At 42.7% G+C, this 16339-nt stretch overlaps 1 protein-coding gene across 1 annotated transcript in view; it reads right to left on the bottom strand.

Annotated features, from left to right (window-relative positions):
• Nucleotides 1-2857: 2857 nt before the first annotated feature.
• ZMAT2 (zinc finger matrin-type 2) overlaps nucleotides 2858-16339 on the bottom strand; it is a 69633-nt gene continuing 56151 nt past the window's right edge. Inside the window, exons 6-7 of the mRNA XM_081324390.1 lie at nucleotides 5915-6060; nucleotides 2858-3904 (exon numbers count right to left, since the gene is read on the bottom strand). Coding sequence (XP_081180516.1) covers nucleotides 3761-3904; nucleotides 5915-6060 — 290 coding nt within the window. The 3' untranslated portion in view covers nucleotides 2858-3760. The remainder of the gene's footprint in view (nucleotides 3905-5914; nucleotides 6061-16339) is intronic.

Below are 16339 nucleotides of genomic sequence, written 5' to 3' on the forward strand. Positions count from 1 at the left end.
TTTACAACTGTACTAAAATGGTTGTAAAACTGAGTCAGGTCGCATGACGACCACTTAATGACCACAACGAATTATGACCAAAATTCTGAGTTCAGTTATGGTCATTAAGCGAGGCCTACCCGTAACGAGAAATTATAATACAGACTTCACCCAGTCTTTTTCTGCCTAACCATTGAGGAAGCACATCAGTATCCATTCAAGATAGAATCGGATAAAAAAAAAATCACCCGTATCAGCCTATGCAGCCCTTGGCTCCCTGGAAAGAACATGGCACACACAGACATGAAAAAAAAAGCAAGAAAGGAACTCCAGCAGGTAAAGGAGATGAACTACGATTGGATGATTAGAGGTTGGTATACAGAACTGTGATGTGAGGCAGCAGGAAATCAAAGGGCTCGTTTCGGCAAACAAAAAGTTCAACGGGGAACTTAGGGTTAATGATTTTTGCAGAAACAACATTTCTCTAGGTTTTGGTCTAAATATTATTTCCTTCAAGGAAACGTGTTTGGCATTCGTGGCCAGAGGCAGCTCCTGCTGCTGGGAATCCAGCAGGAGTCTGTATCTCTGTACCTACACACTCCATTGCTCTCAGCAAGTGCCCAAGACAAAGACGCTTCCCCCACCACCGCTCGGAGAAAACCTCGAGTACTGGGATTGCAAAAACTGGCAGAAATGTTGCATGTGCAGGCAGATGCTCTGGCCCCATGGAGGAAGATGCCCTTAGGCTTGAATATAGGTAAAAGGCTTCTAATAGGGAACAGAGAAGAAAATACCATAGAAATTACATTCCTCTTTCTACCCACAGTGATGCACAAATACATACCATATTGTGCAGAGGGGTTTCTTCTCCTCCTGTCATGTTAACTAGCAACTGATATGATTCTGTAGCTTATTGAGTATGTTGTTCTTCGTTAAGAATAATTATTTAAAATTTTATAAAGAATACACGATCAAAACTTAAAAGAGTAGAACATTGTGCAACGTTAATGTGCCATGCTAATTTTCTGTACTGCATGGCTTAAAAAAAATCAAACATCTCTATGCTAAACGTTTCAACAACACAAAAAGAGCAATGCTATATCAAATCAAAGGCCCATTTAGAACAGCAATTCTGATTCCACAAAGTTCAAACATATATTGTATATGGAAACTCATAAGCAAGACGTGAATGCCATTCACATTTATTTCCCAGCAAATACTAGTCAATCTCTGAGACTAAAAGTTAATATATATCCACCACTGGAGCTAAGTAGTCATTGATTTTTCCCCACCCATAAAGTGCAGATAAAAGGACTGTGCTTCAATAGCAACAGCTTTTAACAATACGTAGAACAGTGGAATCTCTTTGAAACTCATATAACACTAGGAAACAGAATATTCACTGCTCACCTGTTATCAGAGATCTCCTGGATGATACTATTTCTCATCAGTACTAACCAAATTGGATCAAGATACAATGAGCACATTTGCAACACTGCTAGCTAGGTAAAATTATTCAAAATGTTCCATATTTTTAATCTGCATAAAAAGAATTAACACAGCATTGTAACCCCCTTTGTTTTTTACACCTCTTCTCTTCAAATTGTCTAGAATATTTAGTCATAGGTTTCGTTTTTGATTTTATGGTTTGAATGCAAATAGGGACACTGCTGGAATTAAATGTTCATTTCTCTTTAGTGCATGGAAGGAATTTGAGGCACATTAAGCAGGTTTTTTTTTTAAAGGATCAAGTCTCCAAGGATGTTTGAATCTCTGCTAGCAGTGCTAGAGGCGCGTATCATTTCAATGACATCTTCAATGGGGATTATAATCTGAATTGAAATGGAAATTTCTGAAGCAATGAAGCTGTCAGCACTCTTAAGATTAAGGAATTAAAACAGCAGAAAGCATTGTAGGATTAATTCTACCTGTATTTGAAAGAACGTAAGATTTAATTAAAGTGAGGAGAAAAGCAAGAAGAACAATCCCATCACTATAAGGGGGAAACTATGAAAATCAGTCATGCTAGATGTAAATCCTCCTAAACCGATGAATGAGTCACAGCTGGGTTGGCTGAACTAAAATTAAGAAAGCAATGAAAATGACATGGGGCATAAACAGCAGCTAGAGCAGCACTGATAACATTTCTCCACTCTGAATCAAGATGGCAAGAAAGCTCCTTCTTCTCTATCAAACCCCCATCCGTTCTGATAAAACTCAGAGATATCTATTCAATATGGCCAGTGGCAAGATACTGGCAAGGCTCATTCTACTTTAATAGAAAAGAGATTCGTCTGGGATTCCTTCTCAACACTTGCATTAAGCCCAAAGGGCATTTTACTGTTCTAACCTTGGAAAATCTTTAAATTGGAGATTTCTTTTTTTTAAAAAAAAAATACAGACATTCCCACTGGGGCAATTTCTTCTGGATGAGAAAAATTCTCAGTTTTTAGAGCAGAGCACCATCTGTTTCTTTTTTCAGAAAAAAATATTTTTTGCACATCAGCCTAATGTTACCAAATTTTCAGATATCCATTAATTTACTACCTATAGTAAGTAAATAGTAAGTATAGTGAGCCTTGGTGGGGCAGTGGGCTAATGCCTCCTTAAGTAACACCAGCTGCCTGCAATTAGTGCAGGTTCGAGTCCCACCAGGCTCAAGGTTGACTCGGCCTTCCATCCTTCCGAGGTAGGTAAAATGAGGACCCAGATTGTTGGGGGCAATTAAGCTGACTTTGTAATAATGCCGCTTGGGGTGTGTGTGAAAGCCCTAATAAGCAGGCATATACATAGAATGAAGGCTACTGCTAAGCTTGTAAGCCGCCCTGAGTCTTCGGAGAAGGGCGGGATATAAATGGAATTAAAATAAATAAAATAAAAATATATCAATGAAAGGAGATCAAATAGAACAGGGGTGTCAAACTCGCAACCTCATGTGACGTGTTGCGATGTATCGTGACTTTTTTTTCCATTGCTGGCAATGGGGTGGGCGTGGTTTCGCCATGACGCATCTGGCCTGTGGGCCGGCAGTTTGACACTCCTGAAATAGAACCTTGATCCTTCTAAGTTACCAACTGAAAAGATTTTTTTTTAAAAAAAAACATTTCAGCAAGCGAATGCTGCAGACAATAACGTGCTTAATATACAGATAATAAACTGTTGTGAGTTCTGAAAAATTATAGCGTAGGTGAATCAATCCCCTCCCCACCCTGTATATAGACACTTTATAAAAGTTTTTAAAACCCCATTAGACTAAATTTTTATGAGTTTATTAAAAGAAAAAAAAGCATACCCAGTAGCATATCTCTCATGCACACAATACAAAGTAAAAAGCAAGCAGAACTTGCACCAGAAAGCTGCAGCTGCAGACAAGGCCAAGAGAAATTTAGTGCTTAAAAATTACTCTTAATAATATTCACAGAATTCTGTGTGAAAGTGTGTGTGTGTGTGTGTGTGTGTGCGCGCATTTCAAGCTGATCTTGGGGGAAAAAAAGATGTACCCTTAAATATTGTCAGGGGATCAAGGGAGGGGAGATATTATCTGACAGTATTTTTATTTGATATTTGGAATTACCAACACACAGGCAGATGTGGTGCTATCTTCTCAACAAGGGGAGTTTTAATTATGGTGGGGCAGAAGCAGCCCCAAACGGGAAGTTGTGGAATTGTTTCCCAACTTGTATCAGGTTATTTAGATACACGTTCTTTGCAAAGTCTTTTCTAGGATTTTGAAGCATCGTCAGGGCAGAAACAGTAGCCATCCCAAACTGCAGCTTCTTTATCAGTGGCTTTTCTTAGTTGAGCCAAAACCAGAGAAACCCATCACAGCAGCCATTTCATCATCCTCTTCAAATGTCAAGTCTTCCTCTGCCCTCCTTTTCTTCTCCCTCTGTTTTTCCTTTTTGTAGGCTTTGGCCTTTTCCTCCTGCAACACAGGAAATAACTCTTTTTTATCCATGCTTGTTTGCTTGCACAATCCAAACCTTTGAAAAGAGAGACAAAGCTCGGAAATTGGGCAACAGAGACAACATACTTTCTGGTCTGAAGAAGAAAAAGGAAAAAAAATGAGCGGAAGACCAACGGCTCATCCCAAAGCAACGATGAAAGAAAAGCAACCCAAAGACGCGCACACCAAAGTGCCAAAAGAAGATGCTGCTTATATGGGAGAACACCCATTTGCTGCCAGCATCCGCTTTTAAACCAATACTGAAGACTTCATCCAAAATTAATAGTGATAGAAATACAGCTTTGTCTGAAAACAATCACATGGATTCTGCATTAACGCCCTGTTACAAATGTGGTGCTGAATGATGCCAGAAGGCAATGTCAGCAGCTGATAGCTCTTGGAACAGCCTGATGACAGCTGCTCAGCAGAACATAAGCTGCGTTTTGAATGGCTCTGGCATCAAAGGACTTCCACAGCCCTAATCAAAATATTTTGTTGTTCTGTGAGATTGCAAGACTTGGAAAACAGCCACGCTTGTGTTGGGGAGATGTTGAAGTGGGACTTTGGTTAATGGTTTCTCGGCAGTTGTTAAGGCTGCAAAAGCGGTCTTTTTTACATCAACCACCCACACAACCAAGAGATCAAAAACACTGCTTGGAGTGGTTATTAGGGTGCCTTGCATAAAATAAATATACATGATTTCTATATTGTTTCCGGTTACCAAAATTCCGAAAGCAAATTCTGCATCTCCCATTTTATAAAGATGATCAATCCATGGCCTGCCAAAACCCCCACTTTGCATTCTTACAGCAATGGTTCAAGAGCCAGAAGAACAGGTTCAAGTTCCCATTCAGATACTCAGTTCTGAGTGGTTTGGGCCAGTCACTCTTTCGTATTCTAATTAACATTAGGGGGGGGGCAGGAGAAGAGATGTTGCAAGGAAACATGGCAAGGGGTCATTATGTAGGTCACTTTCAAATGGATGAAGGTAGCATAAAAATATAACAAAATCCCAAATTGCCCCATTAAAAAAAGATGCTCTGCAAGGTCTTTCTTTTTCTTTCTTTCTTTCTTTCTTTCTTTCTTTCTTTCTTTCTTTCTTTCTTTCTTTCTTTCTTTCTTTCTTTCTTTCTTTCTTTCTCTTTCTTTCTTTCTTTTATTTATTTATTTTTCTTTCTCTTTTTCTTTTTCTTTCTTTCTCTCTCTCTTTCTTTCATTCTCTTTCTCGTTTCTCTCTGTTTCCCTGTTTCCTTTCTTCCCTCCCTCCCTCCCTTCCGCATTGAGCTTCTATGCTAAATAGTAAAAATAATTCGCAAAACTATCTTAATTTTGCAACCTGCGTTAAATATGTATATATGCATGCAATAAAGAACAACTGGTTTCTTTTGTTTCTAGGAAGTGCAAGTACCTGTGAGTGGCATTAAAGATTATCCCATGACTTCTGGAAATTTTCTTCAGATCTTCCAACTTCAGTTTTAGGTATAAGAAATGTTTAAAAATCTATTTTGTTTTATTGAACAGGACAGACAGCATACTTGCCTCTGTAATATTTCTATATTACATATGATTCTAATTTTTTTACATCTAGGTTTTTTTAAAAAGAGAAGAAAATGACCAAAATATACAGCCTTTCTAATACTAGAAGTCTTCATTTACAATTTCACCAGATTGTCCTGCAAAGCCAATTAAATGCAGTAAGAGAAATCCTGAATGCTATATTGAGCCCATTATTACACTGGGGAAATCAAGGAACAAAAATAACTTTCCTGATCATTATCAAGACAAGCAACTCTTGAGCCAATGTCAAAATAGTAAATATGCTGAATTTGGCACAAAGCTCTAATTCCATCTAGAATGACAATCACCATTATTGCTGGGCATCTTTTTAAAAGGAAATGTAAAAATGACTCTTCAGCAAGATAATCATAATAGAACACCTATCAGCTCAATATGTATTCCATTACAATCATGTCCTGGGTAATACTTCACCTCTTCTCTGAGCTCCTTCATCCTCTCTTCAAAGTCATAATCCTTCTGTTTCTCCTCCATTTTTTTCTTGTTCACCTCAAAACGTTTCTTCACCTGATCCAGAGTAGAACGTTCTACTCTCATGGACATACCAAGGTTCCTCTGATCTAGAAAAAGCAGGTACCGATTAAATATTTTCAGAATTGCCTAAAAACCTTATCAATATTTTAAAAGGCAACACAAGCAGAATGTATTGTTTTCTTGTAGCTGAGCAATATTTTTGCACAAATAGGCGCTTTTATTCACCCTCCTAGAATAATGCAAGGGTCCATCCTCATCCCAACCATTTATCCAAGTCTGTATACCAAGTTAGATTGATACTCCTGGGCTTGTGGGGATGGAATGGGGGTTTATTAAAAGATGCATTTTAGAACACTTACCGTATATACTTGAGTATAAGCCGACTCGAGTATAAGCCGAGACCCCCAATTTCACCCCCCAAAACTGGAAAAAGTTGTTGACTCGAGTATAAGCCGATCCGCCGTTCTGCAAGCCTCTGCCGCCAGCAGAGGCTCGATCCGCCATTTTGCAAGCCTGAATACACAGGAATACCCTGTGTGGCCGCGGCTCTCGGGGAAGCCCTGGCTGTCAGCTTCCTCGCTCCACGCTGCCATTCGGGGCCCTCGCGTTCCCCGGGCAAATCGCGGCGCCCAGCAGGCGAGGAAACACGCCCGCTCCAGTCGCCCCCCCTTCCCTCAGGAGACGCGAAGCAAGTGACCGCCCGGAGCTTACCGAGGACTTGCTTCGGTGCTTCCAGGATCGCGCGCACCTCTCCCAAGCCGCCACCGTCCGGAGACCTGCCGAAGTTTGGGGAGGTTTGGGGAGGTGCGCGCGCACCTCCCCAAACCTCGGCAGGTCTCCGGACCTCTGCGCCCTGCCTGCCTGCTTCTTTCCGCAGCGGAAAGAAGCAAGCAGGCAGGGCGCGGAGGAACGGAGACCCGGCGACGTTTGGGGAGGTTTGGGCACCTCCCCAAACCTCCCCAAACGTCGCCGGGTCTCCGTTCCTCCGCGCCCTGCCTGCCTGCTTCTTTCCACAGCGGAAAGAAGCAGGCAGGCAGGGCGCGGAGGAACGGACACCTGCCGACGTTTGGGGAGGTTTGGGCGCCTCCCCAAACCTCCCCAAACGTCGCCGGGTCTCCGTTCCTCTGCGCCCTGCCTGCCTGCTTCTTTCCACAGCGGAAAGAAGCAGGCAGGCAGGGCGCGGAGGAACGGACACCTGCCGACGTTTGGGGAGGTTTGGGCGCCTCCCCAAACCTCCCCAAACGTCGCCGGGTCTCCGTTCCTCCGCGCCCTGCCTGCCTGCTTCTTTCCACAGCGGAAAGAAGCAGGCAGGCAGGGCGCGGAGGAACGGACACCTGCCGACGTTTGGGGAGGTTTGGGCGCCTCCCCAAACCTCCCCAAACGTCGCCGGGTCTCCGTTCCTCTGCGCCCTGCCTGCCTGCTTCTTTCCACAGCGGAAAGAAGCAGGCAGGCAGGGCGCGGAGGAACGGACACCTGCCGACGTTTGGGGAGGTTTGGGCGCCTCCCCAAACCTCCCCAAACGTCGCCGGGTCTCCGTTCCTCTGCGCCCTGCCTGCCTGCTTCTTTCCACAGCGGAAAGAAGCAGGCAGGCAGGGCGCGGAGGAACGGACACCTGCCGACGTTTGGGGAGGTTTGGGCGCCTCCCCAAACCTCCCCAAACGTCGCCGGGTCTCCGTTCCTTTGCGCCCTGCCTGCCTGCTTCTTTCCACAGCGGAAAGAAGCAGGCAGGCAGGGCGCGGAGGAACGGACACCTGCCGACGTTTGGGGAGGTTTGGGCGCCTCCCCAAACTTCCCCAAACGTCGCCGGGTCTCCGTTCCTCCGCGCCCTGCCTGCCTGCTTCTTTCCGCTGTGGAAAGAAGCAGGCAGGCAGGGCGCAGAGGAACGGAGACCCGGCGACGTTTGGGGAGGTTTGGGGAGGCGCCCAAACCTCCCCAAACGTCGGCAGGTCTGCGCGGAGGAACGGAGACCTGGGGAGGTTTGGGGAGGTGCCCAAACCTCCCCAAACGTCGGCAGGAGGAACGGAGACCTGCCGACGTTTGGGGAGGTTTGGGGAGGCGCCCAAACCTCCCCAAACGTCGGCAGGTCTGCGCGGAGGAACGGAGACCTGGGGAGGTTTGGGGAGGCGCCCAAACCTCCCCAAACGTCGGCAGGAGGAACGGAGACCTGCCGACGTTTGGGGAGGTTTGGGGAGGCGCCCAAACCTCCCCAAACGTCGGCAGGTCTGCGCGGAGGAACGGAGACCTGGGGAGGTTTGGGGAGGCGCCCAAACCTCCCCAAACGTCGGCAGGAGGAACGGAGACCTGCCGACGTTTGGGGAGGTTTGGGGAGGCGCCCAAACCTCCCCAAACGTCGGCAGGTCTGCACGGAGGAACGGAGACCTGGGGAGGTTTGGGGAGGCGCCCAAACCTCCCCAAACGTCGGCAGGAGGAACGGAGACCTGCCGACGTTTGGGGAGGTTTGGGGAGGCGCCCAAACCTCCCCAAACGTCGGCAGGTCTCCGTTCCTCCGCGCCTTGCCTGCCTGCTTCTTTCTGCTGCGGAAAGAAGCAGGCAGGCAGGGTGCGGAGGAACGGAGACCTGCCGACGTTTGGGGAGGTTTGGGGAGGTGCGCGCGCACCTCCCCAAACCTCCCCAAACTTCGGCAGGTCTCGGACGGCGGTGGCTTGGGAGAGGTGCGCGCGATCCCGGAAGCACCAAAGCCTCGGCCGCGCACAAGTCCTCGGTAAGTTTTTTTGTTGACTGGAGTATAAGCCGAAGTGGAATTTTTCAGCCCAAAAAGTGGGCTGAAAAATTCGGCTTATACTCAAGTATATACGGTACTTTTATAATATTGATGGTACTGATATGCTGCATAAAAGACAAGGGATGGACCCACATTTGTTTGCTGTACTTATAACTTCTACTACAGATGCGTGGCTAAGCACTAGGTGTTCAGTCTGATTTAGCTGACAGAATTAAAGCTTGTGGGTATATAACACTCCATGGATTGTAGTCTGGCAGATAGTGCTGGAGAAGAGCATGTGGCCATGTTACACAGTGGCATTAACGAAAGCAAAAATAATCATTCAGTCCTGGAAACCAAATTTATGGAACAGAATGCTGAAATCCAAGACTGTCAAAGCAGATTCCTTCAAAATGCTATCAGTTTCACGTGCCAGCCCCATTAAACAGGCAGAACCTGAACAGCCTTAGTGCCTGGATGAGAAGACGCTGGGCGTAAGGTTTGGATTTGTGAAACATTAGAACACCTATGGGAACAAGCTAGGCCTCTGCAAATGGGGGCGAGCCCACATAAAGCAAGGAGGTGCCAGATTGCTGGCACATATTATCAAAAAATGTGGCAAAGCAGCTTTTAAACTAATTTGGGGGTGGGGGGGAAGCTGACAGAATATAAGGAGCATTTGGTACAGAAAGAAACCACGCCAGAGGATGAGCGTATAAATTATTATAATTTTTAAAGAGGGGGAAAAACGGCAGATCTAGAAAATTATTGTAGTTGATCAAAAAGGCCATATGGGGAAAAATTAAATGAAAATATTGTGTGTAAGCACTTGTATGCAAATCCCAGAAGTCTCCGAGTCAAAATGAGATGTGTTTAATGCTAGAAGAGAACACAGTTATATGGCAAGTATTACAGAAATCAGGTGAAATGGAGAGAAGCACTTGGATACATTTTTGTTGAGATATAAGTCATACAAAGGGCAGCAATTATTGTGTAGAGTGGCTCCATGTCTCAAAGAAGCAATCTGTAAACTAGACGTGAAGCACATTCTTCCACAGAATCTCTGTGTTGCATGATATACTGCTCTCTACTCCTTCCAGTGGGAATTAAGAAGCTCAAGCTGTTTCAGAAGGAAAATGACATCAGAAAGAGAGAAATAAAACTGTGACTCAAACTGCACTCATATAATGAATGCCATAAATGGAAAAAATGAATGTTATCTGATAAGGAGACCAAATATCTGGATATGCTAAATGTTTGTGTCTTCTGTAAAGATTAGGCTTAATCCTAAACAATGCTCAGAATCACATCTGTAACATAAAACTCTATTGAACCAAACTGTATTTAGTTATTAGTACAATTATTCAACATACCCTGTTTCCCCCAAAATAAGATCCAACTAGAAAATAAGCCCTAGCATGATTTTTCAGGATGCCGTAATATAAACCCTACCCCCCAAAATAAGCCCCAGTTAAGATTGTCAGCCAGACAGATGCATTTAATACCATATTTTCCCCGAATATAAGCCTTAACTGGAAAATAAGCCCTAATGCCTGTTTTGGAACAAAAATTAATATAAGGCCCGGTCTTATTTTCGGGGAAATACGGGAACATTCAAATTAGGCATGTGCAACTTCCACTAGCTCGAGATCTGCATCAGCCTACACAAGAATGTCAAACACTGCATTTTAAAAGTTTTAGGGATTTTAGGCAATGAAACAAATGTCTTAAGCATCTGCAAGATTTAAGACAACCATTTTGCCCATTAATTTTATCAATGCAAAAAAGAATCCAAAAGATTCGAAGGCCTATCAAAGAGATGTTTTCGGGCGAAATGAAGAAAGGACTTCAAATCAAAACTGAAAGGGATAATTCTCTCTCTAGTGCTTGAAAAATATCTAAAACTGAAGTAAAATATGTTCAATTTAAATGTAAACTCAATCTTACTGAGCAAGAGACAATGTGATTTCAATATGATTAAGTCTTAATCTTTTAGACTTTTTGAGGATGTTAACAAGCATATAGATACAGATGACCTAACAGACACTATACATGTAGTCTTTGAGTTACAGTGGCAACTGGACCACGAACTCCATTGATAAGCCATGTGGTTATAAAGCATGATGTCACATGACCATATCGCTTAGCAACAATTCCAGTAGTCCTATTTGCAATTGTTAAAAAAAAAGACTATGCAGGTCATTAAGATTGGAACTTCCAAATGGCTTCCCCATTGACTTTGTTTGAGGGAAGCCAGAGGGCAATGTCACAAATTGTGATCTGCAGAGGAACTGCAGAAGAACTGCAGAGGGACACGAAGGACCCATAATAACTCCCCCTTGTTCGGTACCATTGTAATTTTGATTGGTTGCTGAACAAATGACCTAAGGATTATCTGTATATTTATTTGCACTTTTAAAAAGCGTTTGACAACATTCTTCACTAAAGATTTGTGAGAATTTGCAGAAACAGAGATAATCCCTAAGTGGCTAACTCTGCCAATAACTGTTTAGGACTGTAAATCAAACAGACTGAGCAAGCTCTAACATGCTATCCCCTAGCTAGGTGAATACACCTCAAATGGCCAAGTTATCAAACTTCACAATACAACTAAGAAAACCTCACCTCCCCCCATTTCGCAAAAGAATTAATGATCTCTGTGTTAGCAATGGCTGATGAGAAAGGGGAGTTCAGAGTCATGGTAGATAGCTCAATGAAGTTACCATCCCAGAGTAAAAAAGACACAAGTCTAACGTGGAATAATTAAAAAGGGAATTGTAGCAAAATCTGCATATTTGGTGAGGTCCTTATATAAATCTGTAGTAAAATTATACTTGGAATACTGTGTACAGCTCCAATCACCTCTGAAAATGGATTTCAACAGCAAAGGAACCTGATCAAAATATTGTAATGAGGGAATGATGTGATATCGCCTGATATCCATAAGACTGATAGCTGTTTCCCAGATAAGGAATTCTGTATTCATTCCTCCACAACCAGCAGGATTTTCCAGAATGACGGATTTTAACAAGGAGATTCCCTCACAACTTTCTCTCCAAATGAAAAAGATTTTTGTTTATGAGAGGGCAGTGTCATGGATCCGTCACCAGACCCCTCTCCGGATGTGAGTTTGGTGGAGGAGGATGAGTTTGAGAGGAAAGTGAAGAGCCGCATGATGGCCCAGATCAGGGCTTGGGAGAGTGCTAGCCTGATGGAGCAGCCTCACCTGGGTCGATCGGACGAGCGACAGGCTGAGGCTGAGTGAGGCGAGCAGGAGGCTCCAGGCGAGGACCCGGGAGCAGCGGGCAACAGTTAGCAATGTGGAGGTGGTGGAGTCCACACCTCCTTCTGATCTAAGGACATGTAGGGCAGAAAGGAGACAGGTGCAACACCGGTCAGCTGCTAGACTACTTGTGAGGAGGCAACCCTCATGAAGGGCTGCACATGCTGGAGTAATGTGCCCAGTTCTTTGCCTTGTGTGCTCGTGCTGTGTATCCTGACCTGTTTGACTTGTGGATTGTTTCCCTGGACTTTGTGTGCGCCCATTGGACTCAGTTTACCCAGTGACTCTTGTCATGCTGAGCTTGCAATCCAAATCTGCGCAACGTGGGTATTTTCTGCAGACCTGTTTGGGGGAGGATAAAATAAACACCTTTAGAACTCTCGCTGTGCATGCGAGTGTATGAGGGGAACGGGGCAGCATAGGCAAGCAGAAATTGGAGGCATTTTTCTTCCAGGAAGCAGGAAAAAGAGAAGCAATATATCAGGGCTAAGAAACTTGCTGCTGTGATTAAAGATTGGAATCAATTAAGTTCTAGAAAATTCAGGATAAATAATAAAAGCTATAGTTGGCTAAGAATCTGTGATTAGACCTTTAATTTAATTTGATATGTATGGTGGAAAGTGAAGACATAGATACTGTTCTCTACCTTTTATAATGGCAGACTTCTATTAAAATTAAATACGGAGAGGCTCAAGATCAGTAAGAGGAAATACTTTTTTACGCAATGTATAGTTCAGGTTTAGAATTTGCTGATAATAAATATGATGGTTAGCTATTTAAATGGTTTTAAAAGGGGAGCAGACAAATGTCTATGGAGGAACAAGTTATCAACGGTCTTGAGGGCAGCTTGCTAGTTTTGAAACTGTGGGCAGGATGGCTTAAATACCAACTACTCAGAAAGAGCAATGAAAAGAACTATCGCCCTCCCAGCCATGATTGTGAAGTTTCTGAAAGAATCAGATGGGTGAATGTGTGATACAGTATGTTGATTCTTGGGCTAAGCCAGCAGGGCTATTATTAAATCTCATCTATTTCTGTCAGCTAATACATTTCTATGTTCTCCACGGTATGAAATGCAATCAGGGTTCTTTCTCTTTTGCTTGTGCTGTGGCTTCTGTATTGACAGGAAAGTTGGATTAAATTTCTACCCCAAAAATCAGCTTTTAATCAGTAATTGTAAAGAAATCTAGCTAACATAAACATATGGATATAATATTGTGCTTGCTTTCTCTTTACTTACGGGAGATTTCCCCTCTTTACCATTCACGATTCTCTACATTTATTGCAAGTAAATGTGCAATTATTAAACAGCAGAATGAGTTTATAAATGGCACAGTATTGAATAATTCAAAAGCAAAACATCCTGACATTTAAGATTTATTAAGGCAAAAACCAGCGGTAAAGTCAGGCACATAGGAATGTGAAAAAAGAAAACAGCATTACTTGGAAATGTACTATGTTTATTAATACTCCATCTTAAAGGAGTCAAATGAAATTACAATGAAAAACACAACAACAAAAATCACTACATTACGTCAATTGACCTAGGGGTGAGCAGCAAATAGGTAGCCAAAGCAGATTCTTGATCTGTCCTTCTCTCTTGTTCTTTCTCATGGGAGATTGAGCAATGGGTGAGCAGAGGAAATAATCCAGGTGCTCAAACAAGGTTCTTCTCACTCACCTCTCCCACTACCTGAGGGATGGGTCAGAAAAAATTTCACTGAAGATCTGTTGTGTAATGTATGGGGGAGGGAGCTGGAAAAGAAATTGAATGGGAAGTTCTGGTGCAAGAGCAGATGAGCTCACGTAGTTCATGATATATTGGTCAGAGACTATTACTACAGGGGAAAAAAAACCTAGAGATCATTCTCCACAACTCATGGAGTTTGCCTCTCAAGCAATTTGTGTGGAATGGCTCATGATGGACAGAAGACTGTTCTCTCCACAGCATCATCTTACAGGAGGAATTTGGAGTGATGGATAGCAGATAAAGACCTAGTATACAGAGGAAGCCTCTCTTTGGCCTTTTTCCATTTGATGTTCATGTGCAGACATCCTAAAATTAAAGTCTGAGGGGAAAGAATGGATGAAAAAGAGAACATTTTATATCAAGCTCTCTTAAGTATTACCTGTAAAGATTGTAGGACTTTAGGATTCCAGGATGTACTGGCAAAGGACTACAGGTAGTCCTCAGCTTACAACCACAACTGGGGGTAGAACTTCCATTGCTAAGTGATGCAATCATTAAGTGAATTGCACCAGTTTTTCAACCTTTTTTGCCACAATTGTTAAACAAATCACATGGTTTTTAAATGAATCTGGCTTCCCCCATTGACTTTGCTCATTGGATGACCCCTAGGAAGATTGAAAATGGCGTTAACGTGAAAACCAGAATGTGGACACAGTCGTAAATATATGCTGGTTCCCAAGCACCCAAATTTCAATTATGTGACATTGAGGATGCTGTAACAGTTTATAAGTGCAAGGACTGATTATGAGTCACTTTTTCAAGTACCGTCATAATTTCAAATGATTGTTGAACAAAGGATCAGCACAGGATTCAAATTTCAAGTAGTTAATAAATGCCTCAGTATTGAAAAAGGTCACCTGTACATTATATAATAAAAAGGACGCTCCTTTTTCAATCAATCAAGACTAAAAACTGAAAACTATTGTGTCTTTTTTTTTTTTTGGTTGGGCCACTAAATAATACGGAAGCAGCGGAATAGAATACGTTTCTATCTTTATGTTGAAGTAAAAAATGTGTTTTCTTAGGTATATGGAAAATCCCTTAGAATGGCAAAACTGGAGGAGCAAAATAAACTGCTTGCTTAATAAAGAGTTGCAAGGAATTCTATATGTTAAAACCTAAATCGTGAACCATACCTGACACAGAAAGCAGCAACAAATGTTAATTCAATGCACTACTCTTCAGCTTCTACAAGTGAACACTATATAAACATTCCAAATATTTGGATGCCATCCAATCAAGCAAACAAACCAACCAACCACTCTTTACATTTTCATCTGAGCAAGGGAGTTCACAAAGATTTTTGTTGTATTTAGTTAAGCCTTCCTATCTTCTCCATTTTAAAAGTCCTTTTAAGATTTTGTACCCATAATCCAGAAAAACACTCATTTTTCACTTGAATGATTTCACGTATGCCACATCGTAACATTTAACACACATTTGCTAGTTCAGAATATTCTGCAACAGAACTCTCAAAGTACTAAGGATCTGAGGGCAAATAACATCCCAGTTTTAGATAACCATCACCATATTTCCTAGTCACACCTTCTTTTGGGAGGGTGCTTGTGAAAGACCGCAACACAGCATATAGAGACTCAGATGGCAATTGCACTTGAAATTTGTTCGCTTATCAATTTTTTCACATTTTAATATTTATGATATGTCAGCCTTTTAAGATAAACCAGTCGAGAAAGCAAATTTCCTAAATTTGACTAAAATTACTTTATTGATACAGGCTCTAGTAACAGAATCTTGAAAGCATTTCCTTTTCCTTCCCTCTTATACTCCAGGAAATTGGGGCAGAACCAATCTGAAATTGCTTATGTTATCTTTGTTTCCCGTACATATAGTTTGTTTGTGTACATGTTATTGAAGTCCTTTCTGTATAGTTTCTGCCAGGTCATCTCTGTGGCTTTCTAAACAATGCTGCTATATGTTTTATTAATTCATTTTCGGCCAATGATCCATTCTTATGAACCACTGATCCATCATGCTCTGTGAGATATTAAGATAATAATGGGTTCTTGCCAGTTGACATGCATAAGGAGGAAGCTGAGATGGAGACTGGCTCTCTCTCATCAGCAGACTGTTGTTTTTTTATTAAAGAGTTTTACAAAAACAAAATTTTACAATATATCCCCAAATCCCTCCCACCCCAAACCCACCCACTTCCCCCCACCCACTTCCCAGAGCTAAATACAGGATTATAGTTACAATAATCATATTCTAAATAAAAATTATGCATAATATACAATTAACCAAATTCATAATACGCTTTAACTCTCTTTTAACATAACTACAAACTGCTCTCATCAGCAGACTGTTGACATGGCCAGAGAGGTGGGGCTTAGGCAGTGATCAATCTTTGACTGGTGGACATAAGGAAGCTGTAGAGCAGGGGTGTCAAACTCAATTTCATTGAGGGCCGCATCAGCATTGCGGTTGCCCTCAGGGGGCCGGGTGGGTATCTCCAGGGTGGACGTGGCCTACTGGGTGGGCGTGGCTAGAGTGCGTATGGCCTACTGGGTGGGCATGGCCAGCTCTACATCGTTCGCATCAAAGGTGCCTATGGGGGCCTGGGCAGGAGTGGGACAGATCTGAGGGTCTCTG

Source organism: Vipera berus (assembly GCF_964194415.1).
Source record: "Vipera berus genome assembly, chromosome: 3".
In the NCBI taxonomy this organism is placed as follows: domain Eukaryota; kingdom Metazoa; phylum Chordata; class Lepidosauria; order Squamata; family Viperidae; genus Vipera; species Vipera berus.